At 39.9% G+C, this 20,446-nt stretch overlaps 4 protein-coding genes across 5 annotated transcripts; 1 reads left to right on the top strand and 3 right to left on the bottom strand.

The window, feature by feature from the left end:
• Positions 1 to 1,712: 1,712 nt before the first annotated feature.
• ppcs (phosphopantothenoylcysteine synthetase) lies at positions 1,713 to 4,694 on the top strand. The gene is given in 5 exon segments (XM_032514046.1): positions 1,713 to 1,869; positions 2,690 to 3,227; positions 3,307 to 3,410; positions 3,619 to 3,867; positions 3,869 to 4,694. Coding segments are annotated over 5 exon segments (1,017 nt in total). The 5' UTR covers positions 1,713 to 1,821; the 3' UTR covers positions 3,947 to 4,694.
• utp3 (UTP3 small subunit processome component) lies at positions 4,523 to 10,105 on the bottom strand. The gene is given in 18 exon segments (XM_032514045.1): positions 4,523 to 4,835; positions 5,000 to 5,107; positions 5,352 to 5,412; positions 5,492 to 5,616; positions 5,618 to 5,629; positions 5,733 to 5,867; positions 6,045 to 6,141; positions 6,225 to 6,265; positions 6,962 to 7,033; positions 7,152 to 7,307; positions 7,413 to 7,534; positions 7,628 to 7,696; positions 7,776 to 7,844; positions 7,847 to 7,877; positions 7,964 to 8,020; positions 8,110 to 8,166; positions 9,416 to 9,503; positions 9,840 to 10,105. Coding segments are annotated over 18 exon segments (1,407 nt in total). The 5' UTR covers positions 9,857 to 10,105; the 3' UTR covers positions 4,523 to 4,745.
• Positions 10,106 to 10,541: 436 nt separating this feature from the next.
• fam83e (family with sequence similarity 83 member E) lies at positions 10,542 to 16,242 on the bottom strand. The gene is made up of 10 exons (XM_032514779.1): positions 15,847 to 16,242; positions 15,146 to 15,747; positions 14,551 to 14,697; positions 13,279 to 13,403; positions 12,761 to 13,201; positions 12,494 to 12,550; positions 12,338 to 12,388; positions 12,023 to 12,254; positions 11,721 to 11,930; positions 10,542 to 11,544 (listed from the first exon to the last, which is right to left on the bottom strand). The coding sequence occupies exons 2-10, from the start codon at positions 15,611 to 15,613 to the stop codon at positions 11,365 to 11,367; spliced, it is 1,911 nt and encodes a 636-aa protein (XP_032370670.1). The 5' UTR covers positions 15,614 to 15,747; positions 15,847 to 16,242; the 3' UTR covers positions 10,542 to 11,364.
• A 301-nt stretch (positions 16,243 to 16,543) lies between these two features.
• emp3a (epithelial membrane protein 3a (MAM blood group)) lies at positions 16,544 to 19,581 on the bottom strand. Of its 2 annotated transcripts, none has more exons than XM_032514781.1 (5): positions 19,314 to 19,581; positions 17,936 to 18,046; positions 17,631 to 17,733; positions 17,356 to 17,496; positions 16,544 to 17,119 (listed from the first exon to the last, which is right to left on the bottom strand). In XM_032514781.1, the coding sequence occupies exons 2-5, from the start codon at positions 18,011 to 18,013 to the stop codon at positions 16,944 to 16,946; spliced, it is 498 nt and encodes a 165-aa protein (XP_032370672.1). In that variant the 5' UTR covers positions 18,014 to 18,046; positions 19,314 to 19,581; the 3' UTR covers positions 16,544 to 16,943. The 2 variants fall into 2 exon arrangements, with proteins under 2 accessions (XP_032370672.1, XP_032370671.1); XM_032514780.1 differs by lacking the exon at positions 19,314 to 19,581 and adding an exon at positions 19,252 to 19,271.
• Positions 19,582 to 20,446: the final 865 nt, after the last annotated feature.

The following is a 20,446-nucleotide window of genomic DNA, read 5'->3' as shown; positions in this document are numbered from 1 at the left end:
GGAACAGGTTTAATGTCCTGTGTTGCTGTCGGTGATGCTATGCACCTGTAACCCAGTCAAGGAAAGTTACATTTTTTATTTAATTATTTAGTTTACACCTCATCAGCATTTCATTTGATTCTGGTAGTCCGTAAAGGGACTTTCACAGTTTTTTCATATTTTCAATATTTTGCATTAATCCTATGTTTTAATACATGGATTCATTGTTGTCCAGGGAAATAACTGATTTAGCAGGGTGGGTTGACACTTTTGCAAGACACTGTATCCGTGTTACATTCTCAATAGTGGCTGAGCCCCCCTCGATGGCTGATCCTAGAATCGCCACTGAACTTTATTTAAACCACATCATTTCCAATAAAACTCTGTGCAGGTTTTTCACACCATCCAATAATTTCTCTCCAAAATTATTTAAGACTCAGTAAAGCAGCAAAGCAACATGTATTTATTTTTCACATTAAATTACAGGCTAAGACAATTTCTTCAATCCTTGCAGTCTCTGCAGGGGGGAAATGTTGCATTTTATTAGGTAATTTATTGTATACAGTCTATGTTCATATCAAGTTATTAAGTCATTTCGAAAAGATATATGAATATAGGCCTGATAAACTGAAAAAATACAGAGCAAGATGATAAATTTGTAGTTAATGTTGAGCAACCTGCAGATCAATTTTGATTAAAATACAAATTTGACGACAAAATAGGCCTATAAGTATGAAGTGTGATAAGTTTATGAGTGTATAAAAATAGACCATATTCTTAATTAGTTCTTTCTTACTTTGTATATGGTTCCAGGGAAATAACAAAAACGTGTCTTCCTTGGTGCCCTTTGGTAGTCTGTGTGCACCACTGTTGATAATTGTGTTCATAAAGTCTGACACCTCGTTTAAGAGTAAGAAAAATAATTGACGCACATTATTTCTTCGGACTCAAAATACCAGCGACACAAACAGGCTGAACAAGCTGATCAAGAAGGCTGGCTACGTGATTGGCTGCAAACAGGACACTTTTGAAGCTGTGGTGGAGAGGAGGTCACTGAACAAACTGTTATCTATCATTAATTAACCCCGGGCACCCTCTGCACCCCACACTGGTCCAACAGAGGAGCAGCTTCTCTAAGAGGCTCCAACAGCTTCATGTCCCACGGACCACTACAGGAAATCATTCCTACCACAAACAATAAAACTTCATCACTAAGTGGTAGATAAGAATCACAAACATCATGACTGCACTAAATGTACCTTGCACAATATTTACATACAATATTATGTTATCTACCGCTTTACCAATAATAGTTAAACAGTTGTAAATTTGTATTGTTATTCCCAACTTGTATGTATTTTAAATGATTTCTTTTCATATTATATCCTGTTATTTCGTGTATATTTTCTATGTGTGCTGTGTCTGATATGTTGCTGCTGCAACTCTGGAATTTTCCATTTTCAATAATCAATGCAACAAAGGATCATTAAATATCCATCCATCCATCCATCATCCATCCCATCCATCCATCCATCCATCCATCCATCCATCCATCCATCCATCCATCCATCCATCCATCCATCCATCCATCCATCCATCCATCCATCCATCCATCCATCCATCCATCCATCCATCATCCATACATCCATCCGTCCGCCTGCCCGCCTGCCTGTCTGCCCGCCTGTCTGCCCACCAACCAACCATTGGTGGTGGTAGTACCGTTTACGGCCACTGGGGGCGCTGGCGGTTTTCTTCAGTGTTTAAGACCAAAGAATTCAGCTCAGTGGTTTCAGGAAGTGCAGAAGTTGTGAAGCTGAACAACCTTCCTTTCTTAAACTGTCAATGCAATCTTGTTATAACACATCTTTGACCACAGCTTCGGAATCTAAAGTAGGGCATTTTGCAGTTGTATCTTTAAGTGTTATTGTGATAAAAACGCGTTGGTTTTGTTCGTTTCAGGGTTTGTCACGGTGGCAAATATAGCAGGAGGTAACGCGATGTGTTCTTTTGCAAAGGACTGAAGAGGACTCTGCTCCTGCTCTTCTCACCTGTCAAATTACTGAACATTTATGGATACATTCAGCAAATTAATTGATTTGTCCTTAAATCGACATATTTATCAAGAGACTTGTTTTCCTGTAGCGAATCAGTCGACAGCAAAGACACCTTTCTTACGCCAACTGTTAAGGTCGAGGTTGACCTGTTAAGTCTATGAAAAGCTACTGTGAGGTACCGTGACGTTGTGGAAACAGTGAGAGATAGAATTAACAAAAATGTCAAATTTGATGCTGTGGAAACTAAAATATCCACATTTTTAGTCCCTGATATAGGTCCTTCACTGACCATAATGCAGCTTTATAGTCTTTGACACTTTTTGCATGCTCCGTTTATTTCTTGCACTTTGTTAAAAAAGGAAAAATGGTTCTTAAGCTGACCATATGTTCTCAAATGTGTATTCCACACGTATCCCTGTTTTACTTGACTCTAGCTGTGTGATTTCTACAGTATATCCCTCATAACATCAATTATTTTCTCAAACTTAACACTCTAGACTAACAAAAGCCATTATAACTGGGTAAACAGGCAGGCTAAACGGATGTTGATGTGGAAAAGTTCCCAATTAAACACGTCTGCCATTCTGACTGCTAATGTCCATCATTACTGTGCTACATCCAAACATCTTTCCTCATGATGCCCTCTCTCTCATCAGGTGATGGCTGAACCCAGAATATCTTCCATTGATGGGAAGTTAGCTGAAGAATTTGCCGTTCCCTCCCATGTTGAGGAGGTCAAAGAGAAGATGGCTACTTTCGCCAGGCACCATGATGCAGCCGGTCGCAGGGTGGTTCTCATAACATCCGGAGGCACCAAAGTTCCCCTAGAGTCTCGCACTGTTCGCTTTCTCGATAACTTCAGCAGCGGCAGACGAGGAGCCTCCTCAGCAGAGTATTTCATAGACTCGGGCTATGCCGTCATTTTCCTACACAGGCATCGCTCCCTCTATCCCTACACACGTATGTTCTCAACCATAAACATGCTGGATGCCCTGAAGTTCAGAGGTGGAGAAGGAGCATCCAGCAACTCTGGTGAAGTGGTGGTTAACCAGCAGGTGCTTCCCAACATTGCCAAAGCGCTAAAGCGATACCAGGAAGTGAAAGAAGGCAAACTCCTTCTGCCCATTGAGTTCAGCACTCTGTCAGAATATCTGCATCTACTCAAAGCAGCAGCACAGGCACTCAGCACAATAGGTACAGATTAACAACTACTCAAAGGTTCAAACCGTGGCTCTTATCCATCACATTGTTCAACTCCTTGTTCTGCACTTAGGATCCAAGGCCATGTTTTACTTGGCTGCAGCTGTGTCAGATTTCTATATCCCAGCATCTGAGATGCCTGAACACAAAATCCAGTCTTCCAATGGACCTCTTCAAGTGAGTAAAAAAGATTCTAGCAAATATACTTGCAAGACTTCTTTCTTTAGCCATACAAGCAGCGTGGCTCTAGTGATGGCCATGTTGGCCTGGGCATTTAGCTCTAAGCCCTGCTGTTCCACAGGACAGCCTCATAAAGCTGCTAGCGTGGCTGTAGACTCTTAACTTCTGGTATTAATGTGAATATCCGTTTTTTTCTTTTCTTCAGCTCAGCATGAACATGGTCCCCAAGATACTGTCCCCGCTGGTGAAGGACTGGGCACCTCATGCTTTTGTCATATCTTTTAAGCTTGAGACGGATGCAACCATCCTGCTGGACAGGGCTCAGCGAGCTCTGGACACCTACAGGCACCAGGCAGTAGTGGCCAACGTGCTGGACTCTAGACGGGGTTACGTGGTGGTGGTGACCCGTGACACTCAGGCTGAGCTGATGGTCACAGAGGAGGATGTGGAAGAATGAGGTGGAGATAGAGGAGAGGATAGTGAGCAACCTAACATCGGCACACAACAAGTTTATAACTCAACAAGCAGGCTGACAGTTATGATCTGTACTGCATGTTAGAGTGAATGGCACAGCTGTAAGTTGTTTGTGCTCTTACCTGATCCTAAGTTTGACTTAAATTAATTTGCCTGTTCTGCTATATTCAGTATGCTGTTTGGTTGCATAACCTTAATAACTATAAACACATGCCTTCCCTTGTCCTTTAATGTACTCTAAAACAGGCATCTAAGCTGATGTGTTCCATTTACATCAGAACGCGGAAGCTGAGAATGACGTCACACCCGAGTTGAATGCGTTCCATTCACAAGTCGGACTTTCATTAGTTCTAGCTCTTGTTAGCATTGCCAGTTTACAACAACGCATTACGCTGTTTTTTTGGCATACAAACAAGCGTAACATGTCCACAGAGAATATGGACAGCACTGTGTGTACGACTGGTTTACTGAGACACAAATAACACAGAAGTGCTGTATGTGACTACAGCTTTCACTACTGTTGGTACACGGAGCAGGCACGTTGGACCGAGATCAGCCCGAGTTCAGGGGGCCTTTCTGACTTTGACCTCGGAAAATCCCACTTACGAGAACAAATGGAACGCACCATTATAAGGTTGTCGCTGTACATGGACAATATACAATTGGAAGTTTATTGACTGTTTATTCCAATTGCACAATGATCTAGAACAGAAAAAAATATTTAGATGATTTCTTGTTCTACAAAAGGAAATGAATAATTCAGTGGCATGCTTTACTACACACCTTTAATAAACATTTACAAGTACAGTCAATTAGGTAATTTTTCAACCCCATGGCTTCACTTGAATTCTCTCTTGATTACTTAAGTTTGATGCTTTTCTTGACACCAGCACGAATACCAGACAGCTCTCCACTGTATCTCGTGTCCTCCCGACGCACGTCACGCACCTGTTGGGTAAACAGTGTCAATATCGATGTTGGGAACATGTTTGACATATCAACTTAAACTCTTGATGTAAACTGGTGAGCCTACAGATAGTTTCCCATAAGCTTGTAATGCACGTTAGCAGCGTGATAACAAAAATAATCACAATCATATGGGTAATACAAACCTGGCCCTTTCTACGGATTTTGGCCCGTCTGAACTTCTCTCTGTGCTTGACTCTTGGATTACGGTCAATTTTCTTCCTCTTTGGTGTGAGCCCCTTGTTCTTGGCCATCTGTGGAATTGGTAGAGGCAAATAATTAGAAAAACATTTAACTTGGAATGCCTGAAGTGTGAGGTACTCCATATAATAAATTGTATTGGTGGGGAAAAAACTTTTTGTAAGCTTGATCGGATGTGGTTTCCCAAATGCCACCTGCCCAAGAAGGTTCTTGTAATAATGAATATTAAGTAAGTCTGGATGAGAGCATCTGATTGTAAATACTAATATTTGAGTGTGCGATTTGTTGTAACTCTACCTGGTAAGTGATTCCTCGTTTAGCATCTGGATCTTCCTCCTCATCGTCATTCCCTACCAACCTGCAACAAATTGACAATTTATCAGATCCCCAGTTGATTTTGTCCTAACTGCCATTTCAAAGACTCAAATCATACTTACTCTTCAGCTTCTGTGTCATTGCCCTTCCTCTTCAATTTCGACCGCTCCTCCACATCTCTGTAGAAACGCAGAGCCGCTTCCTCGTCCAGATCAGAGTCCGAGTCCTCCTCAACCTCAAGCACAGTTTTCTCCAGAATCCTACAAACAACGTGCACTCATTACCATTTAAGTTCTATGTTAAAACAGCAACAGATTCAAAGTTAAGATCTGTGAATGGAGGTACCCTGAAATAAAATCTCACCTTTTCCTTCTTACTGGCAACTCTGGTTTTCTTTCCCTCTGCTGGTCTGCTGGCCTTATCATTCTCCTCACCAGCTAACAGTTTGCGAAACTGAGGTGAAAGCCGAGCATCTACTGAACCTAGTTCATTGATGAGCTGCAGACAGGTATTGAAAGACAGAGGGTTGTAACTATAATGCTCCAGCCCAAATAGTCATTGCTGCCATTATTAAACAATATTAGCATGAACAGAATGCTGTCCAAAATACGAGTATAGATGCAGTTGTAGTGCTTTCCACCGGTGGCAGGTGTTTATGTCAGTGTGTGGGCTTACATTTCTGTAGGTGAGCAGTCTTTCAATCACTGGATGGTTATGAACAGGGATTCGTTTCGCTTTTAGCACCAAGTAGAAACTGATGTTTGTGCAGTAACTGGGGCAGGAAAGAATCATTAGTCAATTTAATGAAGGACTGTGACATGTTTCTGCAATATGTCATAATTAATTAAAACTTACTTGAGATACAGTTGCTGTTTTGTCTTGAGGTAGTCAGCACCCTTTGGAAACAGGATGAAAATAACTCAGATTCACATACTAGATTGCCAAAGCAACATGACATTATTACTTTGTTTCTCAGTAATACCCGACACAATGCAGCATCCAAGTCACATTTCTCTCTTATTAATAAATCTAACAGCTTAAAAAAGAAAGTTCATGACCAATCCAACTGCTGTTGTGATTACAGTCATTTTAACCTAATCACAGCCTTGGTAAATTTCAATGTGAATACTTATATAGCCCCAAGTTAAGCAGGTTATAGAACGATAACTGCTTTGATTATAAAGATGCTGGTTGGTCATACAATCCAATTCTGCTGAATAGTTGTTGCTCTAACACTGATTGTAGGTCTCCCTCACAAAAATTGCCCTCTTTCACATTCATTTATTCTTTTTAAGATTATTTTTGAGGCGTTTTGGCATTTCAATAACATCAACCAATAGGACAGCTGCGGACAGGAAAGGGGGAGGGGGGGGGGGAAGCACATGCTGCAAAGTGCTACAAGTCAGATTTGAACCACTGCGGTAAGGACTGGGCCTTGGAACATGGGGCGCACGCTCTACCAGGTGAGCTACCAGGGAACCCCCTCTTTCACATTTTCAATTGATACATCAGTTACTAGAAAAATAAAATAAACCTTTAAAATTCAGCCTGGTGACAAATTCACAGATAGAAATTAAGCTAAATGTGCTCACCTTTCCTGGTGGGATCTTTCCGTCCTTGACCATCTGTACGAGGGGCTGCAACTCGTCCTTTAGTTCATTAAGCTGCACACATACAACATAATCAATTACATGTTGGCCAGTGGCTCCTAAGCAAATATATTTAAACTTATTACATTTGAGGATGTTTTACATGTTTTTTGGTTGCATCCCTGTGTTGTACCTTTGCCTTGAAGTCCTGAATAAGGTCAAGCAGCTCTGGGGACTCCTTTTTCAAAAGTTTCATTTTTTCTTTCTGGGACATCTGCTTCAGGTCTTTCACAATCTTCTCTTTTTTTTCAACAGTCTTGTTTTCATCCTTCCCCTCCACAGCAAATTCCTTCATTTAGGCACATAAAACAAACAAAATAAAAAAAACACATTCTATCTTGGCATGTGGATTTAACTGCAGGTGTACAGAAGAGATTTACGATAAGACAAATACCTGAAAAAAGTTTAAATCATAATCCTCCTCGCTCAGATTTGCAGCTAAACGTTTTTGGATATTTCTAGCCTCTTCTTCTTCCTCTTGTTCCTCAGCTTCCAACTCGTCTTGCGATTTCCCCTCTTTAATAACACAATTTAAATGTTGCATAACCACAAAGACAACAATGCTAACATGAATTGCCTAAATAATATTTCTGGAGATAAGACGCTTACTGGTGGTCACATAGTCAGAGTCATAGAACATCTTCTTCTTGGTGCCCCATGCCATTTCATTGGGAAGATCTGGGGAAGACACAATTGCAGTTAAATGGGTATGACAGTTAACCAAATCCTGCCCATAAACTGATGATTTTATGTTTACCTTCTTCTTTTTTCCCCTCCAAATCACTCTCCATGTCTGTCCCCTCTTCTTCTTCTTCCTCCTCCTCTCTGACTCTGAATCATCTAGGGCCATCACTTCCTCCTGTGAAATTCAGCTGAGCTTGAATTTGTTCTTGAACTACAACAGATTCATTTTCTGAAGGTAAATCCAAACACCTAAGCCATCACCTCATCATCCAGTTCCTCCTGGTCGCTCTCCATTTGAACACCGCTGGCAAGAAGTTTCTGTGGCAAAGAAACCGCAGCAAAAAAAAGGTTAGACCAAAAACAGTGACATACACTTACCAACAGAACTACTAGTGAGGTAAACTTACTGCAATCTTCTCATCATGAAACTCATCGATGTTGTCCTTAGAGTACTGTGACGATTTCTGAAAGGAAGAGAGGATTCAAGTTCAAATCTGACTGTTGAAAATAATAATCACAACACCAAAGGAGAGTTGTTGATGACGATAGAGAGCGGCTTATTTGATGCACAGCAGGGAAATCAATCAATCTTATTTTTATTTATCACTTTTAACTTATTGGCCTTCATTTCCACATGACTACCACCTCTAGTTTAGATTCAATACTGTGTACCAGAACCAACAATCAAAACATTGTCACATTATTCATAGTAAAGTATTTATGAAAAACTGTAATGGAAAACAATGAAAAAAACGCCACATTGCTGACAGTCATAAAGAGGTGGCACCTGATGTCCTTTGCTGTAATACTAATAATTTAATACTTTTGAAAACTTCCCTAAAAAATACCAGTGTACACATCACTCTTATTCTGAAATCCTGTAGCCATGACCATGAAACCTTTTACTGTATACAAACCAGGGTGGGCGAGGGGTACGCACAACAGTAAGCATGAACGGTTTTGCGTACAGTAAAGACAATGAGTCTGTGTTACCTTATTTGACAGAAATCTTTGCATGTGTTGCACTGTCTATAATGCTTGAGTAAATGAAATCCCAACAAACAAAACTGCTTAAAAAAAATTATATTTATATATTTAAATACGTACTATCGTTAAAATCCCCGGGAGAGTCTGACACAGCCGGATTCTGGACAGTAAAACAGATTAGCGCTGCAAGTCACGTTTATGTTCTGCTTGTTCAATAGTTGATTGGAAAATTGCTATCAAACCCAGTCGGAGAGGATTTTAATTGTTATTTACTCTCTCACTTATTATCATTTTGGCAATGGTGATTCCTCTATGCATGAAAAACCCTAAAAAGCAGTGGGCCTTAAAAATTGGGGAAACACTTTCATTTGTAGACAGAATATTTAAATATTTGAATGAGCAAATAGCTCAGCTTTATATGAGTTACATTTACATTTTTAATGTGCCCTGTATTCACCAATATTCATATATTATGGAGTTTTCTTTGGATGACAATATAATCAATGGTTGTTGAATCTCAGTATGTTGAACCTCTGTTATTAGATGTTTTCTCTAGGTTTTTCTCATGTATGTTGTAGTAATGAAATAAACATATTTGAACATGTGTCTAGTTGAGAGCACACTGTACGGCTGCAATGTAGCTTTCCGACAGAATTATAAAGTACAGACAGACAACAACACTGCAGAAAGCAGGCCAGGACACATCTGCTGCTGAGTCCTCCTTACCTTATCAGGGACAGGCATGTTTTTGTAGGCTTCAGGGTCATCTTCATCATATCGCTCTGTCTTCTTTGGCCTTTGTATCTTCACAGCCCTGTGCAAGAAAAGAAAGGAGACAGAGATGTGTTGTAGTCGCTGCTCTGTGACATTCAGAGGATGTTTATACAACTGGCATATCTATATCATTGTAAGTTCCTGTAGGTCCTGATGGGAAATGTAAGACTCAGCGCCAATAACTAAAAGGGTCCCATAACACGACCCCCTAACTGTTAATGGCCACAATAAAACGGTGTATGGAGGCGAAGTACAACTTTAGCAGCCTCATTAAAACATACAAACGTGCATACTCTGGTTTTAGCTAACGTTAGCTTTAGCCTTGTGGAGATAGGTCTGGCAATGCGAAACCAACTTTAACGTTAGCCAAACTTACCTTTTAGCTCGCACCATGATGGAAAATGATTAAACTTGTTTGCTACACGTTAGCAAACAAAACAGGAGCGAAAAGATAACCAAGCAACACGTTTCCACGCCAGTTCTAATATCTGGAGATTAAAACAAAAGAAAACTGTAAATATCCAGTTGAGTTGAGTTGAAGCGACACATTTTCCTCAGTTAAAGAATGTAACCATGTGCTTCCGTAGTTTCTTCTTCTTCTTCACTTTTACTGGCGGTCTACAAAGCAATGGGCATACCGCCACCTACTGTACTGGAGTGTGTAACATTTTTGTTCAGTGTTTGAGTTGTTGCATCTTTATCATGTCTATGATTTATAGATTAAAATATACGGAAGCGTGAAAAATACATAATTTTCCCTGTTTTTTTTCCTGAATTGATTACATATTTATCTGCAAAAAACGTTTTTGATTCTAAATGTTCATGAAAAAATGAACTACTCTGTTTTTCTGAATTAATGAGATAACTCAAAATCCTATGGAGCATGGTTGCTGCTGATTCAAAATCAAAGAATAGATTTATGAGAGCACTCACATAAGAATTGCACACACACACACTTGCAGAGCGCTACACATGCACTGAATTTATGAACAATTCTCTGTCAAATCAGCAGAGGGAGGCACCAAGAAACTGTAGCAGACGTCACTTAGTTTCTTTGCTGGGGATATTGCATGGGTAGATCAATTAATTTTATGGAGGAAAAGAATGCCCTCTCACAAATTTTAACAGCCATCAATCACTCAATCAGTCACTTATAACACAAAAAGAGTAAACTGTGTGTCAAGTCCCCCAAATCCCAGAAAAAATACTGAGGGCATGACCTCTGTGTCTTCAATGTTAGCTAAAGGCCAATTGCCCTCTACAGTGGATATTTAACGTCCTATCAGCACATGCTCAAAGCTTTACTTTAAATCTCATTACATTTATGTCACATATTCTTTTTCGCAATATACTGTATAATGTTGTATTAAGCCCAGTATATCCAAACCATATACTGAACAAAATAATCCTTGTGATATCTTTTGTCAATTCATTAGTACCATTTTCTTTTACACTCAAATCAAACCCAAATGTAGCCTACGTGTATTGACACTTCCTGAAGGCTTAATAGAATCATATTTACTTCAATTTTTCAATCAAAAGGTTGTTCTATAACTTATTTTTCTGTGAGGTTCAGTGGGTAGAACAGTTGATACTAGCATTAACAGAACCGTTTAATGTGCTTTCACATTCTAAAGTAAAGCTTTGCTGTGCGTACAGTGAAACATCTTATCATCAAATTCAGTGGGACATCAAATCAAGATAGCACTGATATGCATCCTATATACAGTATATTACAGTGGTTTTATTCTCAGAGTCACAGGCTGTTTTGGGCTTAGTTTGGGTAATTAACACTGCAACACTGTTTGTAACTATCCACTCCTGGCAGCTGTCTTTTCTCAGTGTGAGAAAATGATATTGCAGAACATGATTCTCATGTACTGTATTTTCTTCCTCGCTCCTTATTCCTGTTCTGTCTCTGCCAGTGACCTCCTCCAGTCCATAGTGAGTGTATAACTGGAGCTGCGAGGCCTCTCTCTGGGCAGAAAGTTTTTTGGAGTTCTATACAATAAAGGTTTCAACTCATCGTTCCTCTTCTTCATCAGGGCAAGAGCAGGTGTCATTTGATCGGGGTCGAAACACTGCCAAGGAATCAGGAGATTGACAGCAACAAAAAACGTCAAAATCATGTAAAGGAAGGATAAAGGATTATAGTGCTATTTTAATTCTGCAACTTAAAGAGAAAAATCTCTGTGAGATATAAACACCTTTTTCACAAGCGTATACACAGAGAAATATTACAAATTCACTGACTTACAGCAGCCTTAAACCTTGGCACCGGGGCTCCTCTGTCCTCATCTGTATTGGGTACACTCAGATTCAGCATGGACTGGCTCAGTTCCGACACAGCGGCCTTGGATCCTCTCCTGAGCAGTCCTAAAGTGCTCTGCTGAGGCTGAATCCTCTTCATAATATCACTCAGAGAGCTGAAGTTCCCAGACTGCGGCACCCTCAGGATGATAGGTTTCTGTGAGCACAGAAATGCATCTCAGTTTTCTCACCTCACAGGAGCTCAAGGTTATAGCAACTCAAGTGTTTGGAAAGGCATGTTATACTCACTCTCGAATATTGTGTGTTCTCCATGTTGAAGAGAGTTTCATTTATGCTGCTGTCTGCTTCCAAAATGGCCTCCTTCCTTGAGTTCTCTCTTCTCTTAGAAGAGAAAACTGGGATCATATTGTATGTTGGTTCTATTGCTTCATCAAGTCTTGTTGTTGTTCTGTCATTCAAATTGGTGCTCTTTTCCATGGAGAGTTGCTTGAAGTTAGCTTTATTTATTATATGTTCCTCTCTGCAGGAGAAAAAAAAAACTCTTTTAGATACGACATTAATACTAAATTATTCCACACGTTTATTTTATCTTTTGGGTGTTACCTCTTCATTGTTTCTGGAGCTTTCAACTCTATTGGTGAGAGTTGTGTGTTGCTATGAAAATAACCAAGAAACGATTGAATAAATTGTTAGCAGAAAAAGACAAGAGCCAATACTCTTAATCAGTATAATGTCAAAATTGGCTGCAGCAAAACTCACTTGAAAGTTGTTGAATCTGGCACATTGTTTCTCACTGAAAAAGTGTTTTCATATACCCTGTCACATACAAAAAGAGATCTTTAGAGTATTAGTCATACAAACAACCTGTGGCGCAAAATATTACATTTTCATTATGTTGGTGTAAGATTCAGTGAAAGGTAAATTATAGTTGTAAGTTTGATTTGTGTAAATGGAAAAGTGAATATGTATACTGTGTGCTTGAGCCAAAGACAACATAGATTGGTTCAGTCAAGATAATCCATGTACCTTTTCTTATCCACAAATTGGTTTCCATTGTTAGTAAAATCATCCGTTATGGGTGTATTCTTATCAAACATCATTTTGCTCCGCAGTGGCATTTCCTTGGTCATGATTTCCTCGTGTTGGTCAAGTGGACTGTCAGGGAAGCAGCTGTTTCTCTGGATAACCCCCATGGCTTCCCAGTCCAGGAGGGACTCAGCAGGTGGGGATGGTGGGTTGGTGATCTCAGGCTCCGAATGGTGATGTCTTTGAAACCAGAGATCTGAGTGGTCTTTCAGCTGATGAGTCACATCTAGGCCTACATGAGTACCTGCAACCCTCCATGTGTCTGGCATGGGGAGCGAAGCAGCAAAAAGGATCCTGAACTCCCTATCGAATGAATCAACAACTGGGCCTCTTAGAACAGTGATCAGCTGCCGGTGCAGGTGGGCGTCTGTCCATGTGAGGCTGCAAACACAGCATGTTACATCACTTTCAAGTGTTTTTGATCCACATAAAATGAGTTAAAAGACACGACTGCTCACCTGTAGCTGCCGTGAATTACTGTCTCTAGATCCACTAGGAGGAAGTTGTCTTTCATTTCCCCAACCACCATTCTTCCCGTCCTCGAACAGAAAGTTTTCCCTCCAAGAACACGGACCTGCATATTCTGCCAGACCACAAGCTTAAGTTGAAACTCGAGATTTAAACTTGGTGTTTATTGGAGAGAGAATAGCGTGTAATATCTTGTGTCATGCACAAGGTTTGTAAAAACAAAAGTCCACAGCCATGCTAGGAGCTCAAGCTGTACTTTACAGAGGTGCTTTGAGCTAAATGATAACATAAGCATGCTAACAGGTTCACTGGGACAATGCTGACAATGGTAGCATGTCAAAGTTCGCACTAAACACAAAGAACAGAGGCTGAAGAGAGTGTTATTAGTTTTGCAGGTATTCAGTCATAAACCAAAGTATTTGTATATGAAAAGTTATTACAAGTCATCCTTAGAGGGACATAAATGTGCACTATTTTTACTGGTAATCAATCCAGTAGTTGTTGAGATGTGACAACAGTCATTGGGATATATTCTGGAGGAAATATGAATGTCTGTAATAAAATGTTGTGCCAATCCATCTTGTAGATTTTAAGATATTTTACTGGATAAGTTGATAAGTTAACTTGACCTGCTGGTGGCAGCCTTTGAAAAGTCAGGGGTTCACAAAAACCACTAGGGTTTGTCCTCTGGGCACCATGAGTACCTGTACCAAATCCAATCCATCTCGTAGTTGTTGAAATATTTCAGTCTGGATCAAAGTGGTCAACTGACCAACCAACGTTGCGCTCTCTAGTGCCATACTCAGATAGTATGGCTAAAACATTTGCATCAGATAAGTTTTAAGTTCTGTTCATTTGTGAGTCTATGTTTGTTAATTGCATGTACTGCATTTTTCAATTTAATTTTGTTTTCAACATCAGGCATGATATTTTCTCCCTCAATAGAGACACAGATACCACTGAATGACGTATGACCAGTTTAACCAGCTATCTATTGTGTTACATTCCTAAGATAATATGTCAAAGTAACCAGTGTGTTTCTAGAGTAGGCATGCAGTGTGTCAAGTTTTCAAATGACACTTCCATTGAGATGTGACCTTTGTTAGAAAGAATCCCACAACACAACGTGTTGACTATAGTAGACTGGTGATGCTTGGTATTGGAAAAAAATAAAGTCTTGGGTATATTTATTCCCATGTCTAACATACACAGACGATTGGTTGCTAAGTGTGTGCTAATTTGCAGGAAGTGAGGTGACTCACCGGATGCCTGAGCCTGTTGAGTGTGAAGTTCTCTTGAATGGATCTTTGGTTCAGGATAATGTAGACGGGGACACCACGGGAGGCAGCATTGTGTAAATCACCAATTATTGCACCATCTGTCAGTCTGTCTGTCACAATGGCAATTACCTGCGTAATACACAAAATGTCACTGAGCCTGTAATGGACACCATTATTCAGAAAGTGGCTTACGCAAAATGGAAGTCTTCATTTTCTTATTATGTTTCAATAACAATGAAAATAATCATATCAATTACCTTTAGTATCACCAGCAACATTTTGTAAATTAAAAGTAGTTTCTTTCAGAGTGCTGTAAAATAGTGTTTTAATGTAGCGTAAGAGTTCAAACTAAAGCAGAGTATTTTATTTTTTTGTTTATCCTACATTTTTTCAAGTAAAATCTTATACCAAAGCCACCAATTAAACGTGGTGGAACACAAAGTGCAACATTTCTCTCTGAAATGTCGTGTTGTGAAAGTATTGAGCCTAAAACAAATTAAATAAGTAAAGTCCTGATATGGTCCACCTTTAACCATAAGAAGAAATGTGTTCCTCCATTATAATTATATTTACATACTTGGCCAGCCTTTTGCAAATGCCGTCTGATGATCTGTCTGACAGGAGGGTCTCCCTCAGCAGGAGGACTGGTGTGGACTGTAACGCTTCCCTTTGGCACCCAGGGGCTTTTTTCAGGCCAGCCCAGCTCCAGGTTTGGGGCTGGTGTGTCTGAGTAGGAAGGGAAGTAGGTGGAACAGATGTCCTCCTTCTCTGAGCTGCCTTCCACACCATTCTCCTGTCTTGGCACCTGTGGCGGATTAAAGCGGTAGTCCTGAGCCCAGCTGGTTATCTGACTGACCTCTTCAGACGACAAGAAGCAGCCGGAGCGCTCTGTGCCGATGGAGCTGTAAAAGGCCTCTGGTCCTGCATTTAGGAGTGTCTCGACTGCTTGACGCTCCTTCTCACAATGCAGGAACTCTGGGGAGGACTCATTCACAGGCAAGAACTCTGCATCCTCATTGAGACTCTGCTCTTGGGAGTTTGACATAACCACAGCCTGGTGTGTCTCTGAGAATAAGTGAAGTCAACCACGATCCTTTCTGAGAAAAGTCAATTTAGGGTTCATAAGTTCAGTCCTGAGCACATTTGATGTTCTGGAGCAGCCTTTGACCCCACCGCATGCTGACATAAGAAGAAAAAAATCAGTGAGTAAAAGTGATCAATGTATCTGAAAAACAAATCAGTTGAAACACACAAATATCAACACAATGTGAAACTCACCTCCTGGGCAGCATGTGTCATCTCTCAGGCTCAAGTATTACTCAAAAGCTTACAGGAGCTGTAGCTCTTCCTATGTTCCCTCCCCTGCATGTCATCTTAACGCTTCCACTCCTTCTTACCTACCTTGTTCTCAGATTCCAGAAATTCTGTGCAGCTGACAGATCAACTGGTTGCTCAGAAACACACACATACAATCCTAATGTGGCTCTCAGATTTTCACAGCTGCAGCAATCAAATGAAATCATAGTCTATGATATTCTGGTTCCAGGTCATACACCTTCCAAACATGTGTGAGGTGTTTGGCAAAAATATTGCCATGTGTACTTTATCTAAGAGGTTGCTATATACCTCCCAGTTTTTTTCTGGACTGGTCTAGCCTGACTAGTAGGTTTGTTGGCACTGTATCTTCCCAACTAAAAGTATCAGGTGCAATGACAGCAGTTTCCTTTTTATTTCTTTGGAAAAACCTTTAGAAAAAATGTGTTGTGCAACCCAATAATTTTCTAACTAACAATTGTCTACTATTCGGTAGAAATAGTGCTAGCATACTTTAACAAAGTGAACAATTGGTGCGAAGAGTGATTAAAGAACAAAGATGGCACACCCTTTTGCAACCACAGTGTTATATGTGAGGATTGCACATGCACTGTGTTACAAATAATGCACTTAATATAGAACAAAACAGGCCTTGTGCAGATTTAGCCCTACAGGAATGCTCTTTAGTAAAGATCACATCAACAATAGGTGTATTGCTTTTTTAATACGTAAACACAGGGATGTCCAAATACAAAAAATATAATCAAAATCATACATTGAACACTCATTTTAACTAACTAATATTTGTATGTCAGAATCCTTTGTCTAACACAATATGAGCTTTGTGTCTTACAGCATTACTGAGTTTTCTCGATCAGGTGAGTAACAACAATGTGTCTCACTGACAGAGATGCCACTAGGATGACATAATTGTCCTGCATACTGTACCATATAACAGAATTGTATACTTTCCTCATGTGCACTTACTATTAACTGGAAAATAAGTGCAGAGCATCACACTCTTATTAAGAGGTTTTTTTTCCATTCTTTCTGTTTTTGGCTCAATGCTTCTTGCGCAGGTGGACGTATAGGACTCCACTAACCAAGAGGAGAGGGACACATAGCCACGCCAGGATGAAACAGTAGCCAAAGCGTCCCTTGCTTAGATCTCTGGACTCACTTAAGATCTCCTTTCGGTGGAAGGTGAAGATGAGGCAAGCAGCAAAGGTTGTGAAACCTGCAAGACATTAAAAAGCTTTAGTTTTAATTCTCATCACAGTCGTATTAAATACACATTAGGGATGAATGAAGCTGTCTACTTAAATATTTAGTAAAAAATATTTTGCGAAGGGATAAGATTGCATTGTTCTGCATTCTTCTAGCTTTGTCCTTGAAAGAGTGAAAACATAAAATGTCAGGTTTTTATTTCATTGACAAAATTGTATGTGGCTTATGGAATTAGAGTTCAAACACCTGCAAAGGCCTGACAGAGGCCTGTGAAGTAGAAGAGTCCTCCTTTGGATATGGTGAACAGCTGACCCAGAAAAACCAGGAAGGAGATGGAGGAGAAGACCACAGAGAGGACCATGAGGGCCTGGACAGACTGCAGCCAGTCTGGGAGAGCACGTCAGAGAATGAGAGTAAAATACTGAGTCAAAAGCAAAACACAATGCAAAATATGACCAGTGAATAAACAAACCAGAATGCACATATATGCAGGCAAGCACACAGAGAAATACTGCATTTACCGCTTTCATTAGTAGCAGCACACATCCAGGTTTTTGTGGCATTATCATGGAAGCAGTTATACCAGAGGTCTGTGATTTCTACATCATCCCATATCCACCAGGACTGCAGAAAGAAAGAAATGTTTTTGGATCAGATTTCAAAGACAGTTTTCTCAGAATGTCACAGTGCACAAAACCACATTTAGCATTAGATGATGTGCAGCATTTTTCTTTTCTTTTTTTTTGCACTACACAGGGATTAACGGTGAATCTACTGTAAGAAGAAAGACAACACAAGTTAATGCATCAGTTTACATGTGTATTACCTTCTCCAGGGTAGCAACAAGGAGCATGGCCAAGGCGACCAGATGCAGCACAGTTACGAATATGAGCAGGAAGACCATGGCTGCTTGGAGATGAGGGAAAAGTCTGGTATCCTGCATAAAAACAACCCGGCTCTGTTACTTTTTATTTTAGGATGGTGTCTGTAAAAATCTATTTATGTTATTATTGGTGGTTCCAAACAGAACCATCCAGCTCTGTATTCAAAGAAACACCATTTTATCCATGCCATTTAAAATGGCCAGCAGATTTCTGAAGACAGTGGACCCTCTATCTGCCTCTTGAGGAAACTCTGAGCACCCTTATCATGGATCTCAACATCTGCACATACAATCTCTGCCCATTTATTAGGCCACAAGCATGCACTGTCTCCAGTGCCTGTCCAGTCTCTGAGGATCAGAACATCATGAATCTGGGTACAAACTTTATACACAGTACAAAAAGATGACAATCTGGCATTCAGGTTTAATGTAAAAAAAACTATGATCTTTTCTCCAATGACCCACACCAAAGACAGCTTAGGCATATAAGTTAAGTGACAACAACTCTGAACAAGAGTGATGAGTGACTCAATAATTTGATTCACTTTTTCCATCAGAAACATTTTTGAGGACACAAAAAGAGGAAATCTCATTATTAAGTAGGTCCTGTTCCTTTTTGGTTTAAGTTCCCCTAGATACAGTTATAAAAACACTACTTACAAAAATAAATAAAGACAGACGTTTGCATTGTGGCTTACTTACATACAATAAAAACTAAATAAGGAATTATTCAAAAACATGTGTGCTGTTTTTCTATATACATGCAAATATGTGGTTAAATCTAGAAAGGGCATAATGCACAAATCAAATGCATTTCATTTTTCCAATCAAAAGTTAAGTCTAAAATATCAAAACTGTGTTTCTGTGGCCAGAAAGAGAGACTGCTGCTTGGTTTCACAATGCATTAAATCTATTTTCAAATACAAGCCTAAATGGATAGGAAAACCTAATAAACGTAGACATTTCCTTTTCCCAAATTACCGTTCCACAACTGTACAGTACCCTTTCAGGAGTGGATATTCTACGCCTTGCACGTTTGTCTTTCCCACCAAGCTTGGCCGATAGAGAAGAACCACTGTTGCTATTAAATTGTAAACAATTCAGAGAGGCATGCGTTTGATTACATACTACTACATCTGGTTTATGTAACATTTTGAGGTAACTGGCAGAGACGAATGAAAGTAACCACAGAAATTGCAAGCACTGTGGAAGAACAGAAAAGTATCCTATCATGAGGCAATAGTTACATCATACTTAACTGTGTGAAAATCCAGGAATGACATTTTTGTTTATTCCAACATTACCCAGAGGAAGTCCTTACCCTTCAGCGTCAGTGCCTTTGAGTCAGTACCCTTGACCGTCTTTTTCTCCCAGTTGTTGTTATCCTCCCACTTTGCTCTTTTTGTCCTTCGAGACTTTTTAGCTCCAAACTTTGAGAGAAGGGTAGAGATGAGGAATGTGGAGGGAGATATAGGAGGAGTTCTCAACACCCATTTCCTCTAAAGTTTCTCTGCCCTCCCCCTCAAATCTGTGGTCTGGACCAACCAACTCAACATCAAAAATGACATCCCTTTTTTTCTCAAAAGCTGTACTGCCAATATCCAATCTGCATAGAAATCTGGAACAAAATATGATGAGCTAAGGATTTGTTATTCTCACTTTACCAAAGGACAAATATAATCACATATTGAAACACAATAGTCATTACGTTAACAGTGGTAGATATGTGGACGGGCAATGGTTACATTTTGCCACACTTTAGTGCCAGCACTGCACATGTACTAATGCTGTTCTTCCGGCAGTGCAGCTTGGCATGAAGACCCCCACAGTCTTTTCAGAGTGAGGGGATTGAAAGCCAGGAAGTATGACTGATTGCTGCCCAATTTTAACTGGAAATGTGCAGGAAATCTCAGACCACCCAACACACAAGTGTTTAATCTAAAATCAAATCCCAAAAAAAGCATAAATACACAACACACATCATGAACATGCCATATAACCGTAATGTCGTCAGTTCCATTAGAGCCATGATCCATGTTGCATGTCAACCCCCCTCTCTCTCTCTCTCTCTCTCTCTCTCTCTCTTCTGTTTTCAGTCTGCCTCTTCAACTATCCAATAAAGTTGAAAATCATCTCCTTGTCTATTTTAATGCTGTTTTTATTGATTGCATCTACAGATGTGTGTATTTAGTCTCCAAATTTGATGTTGTCACATTACTGGCAGCTGCAGCAACAGTGGATGCCTGTTCCAAATTATGAGTAATATTTCTTTAATGAACCAATAAGCAGTAAGACTAAGTATTCAGACTCTTTACTTAAAGTGCTCATATTATGCTCATTTTCATGTTATTCATTGTATTTAAAGGTTGTACCAGAATGAGTTCATTAGCAACATGTACTTGAAGTATTAAAAGTAAAAGAACTCTGCAGGGGGGAAATGGCCACTATGAATGT

Source organism: Etheostoma spectabile, chromosome 4 (genome assembly GCF_008692095.1).
Source record: "Etheostoma spectabile isolate EspeVRDwgs_2016 chromosome 4, UIUC_Espe_1.0, whole genome shotgun sequence".
Taxonomy (NCBI): Eukaryota; Metazoa; Chordata; class Actinopteri; order Perciformes; family Percidae; genus Etheostoma; species Etheostoma spectabile.
The sequence above is the reverse complement of the archived record's forward strand: the minus strand, read 5'-3'. Positions and strand labels throughout refer to the sequence as shown.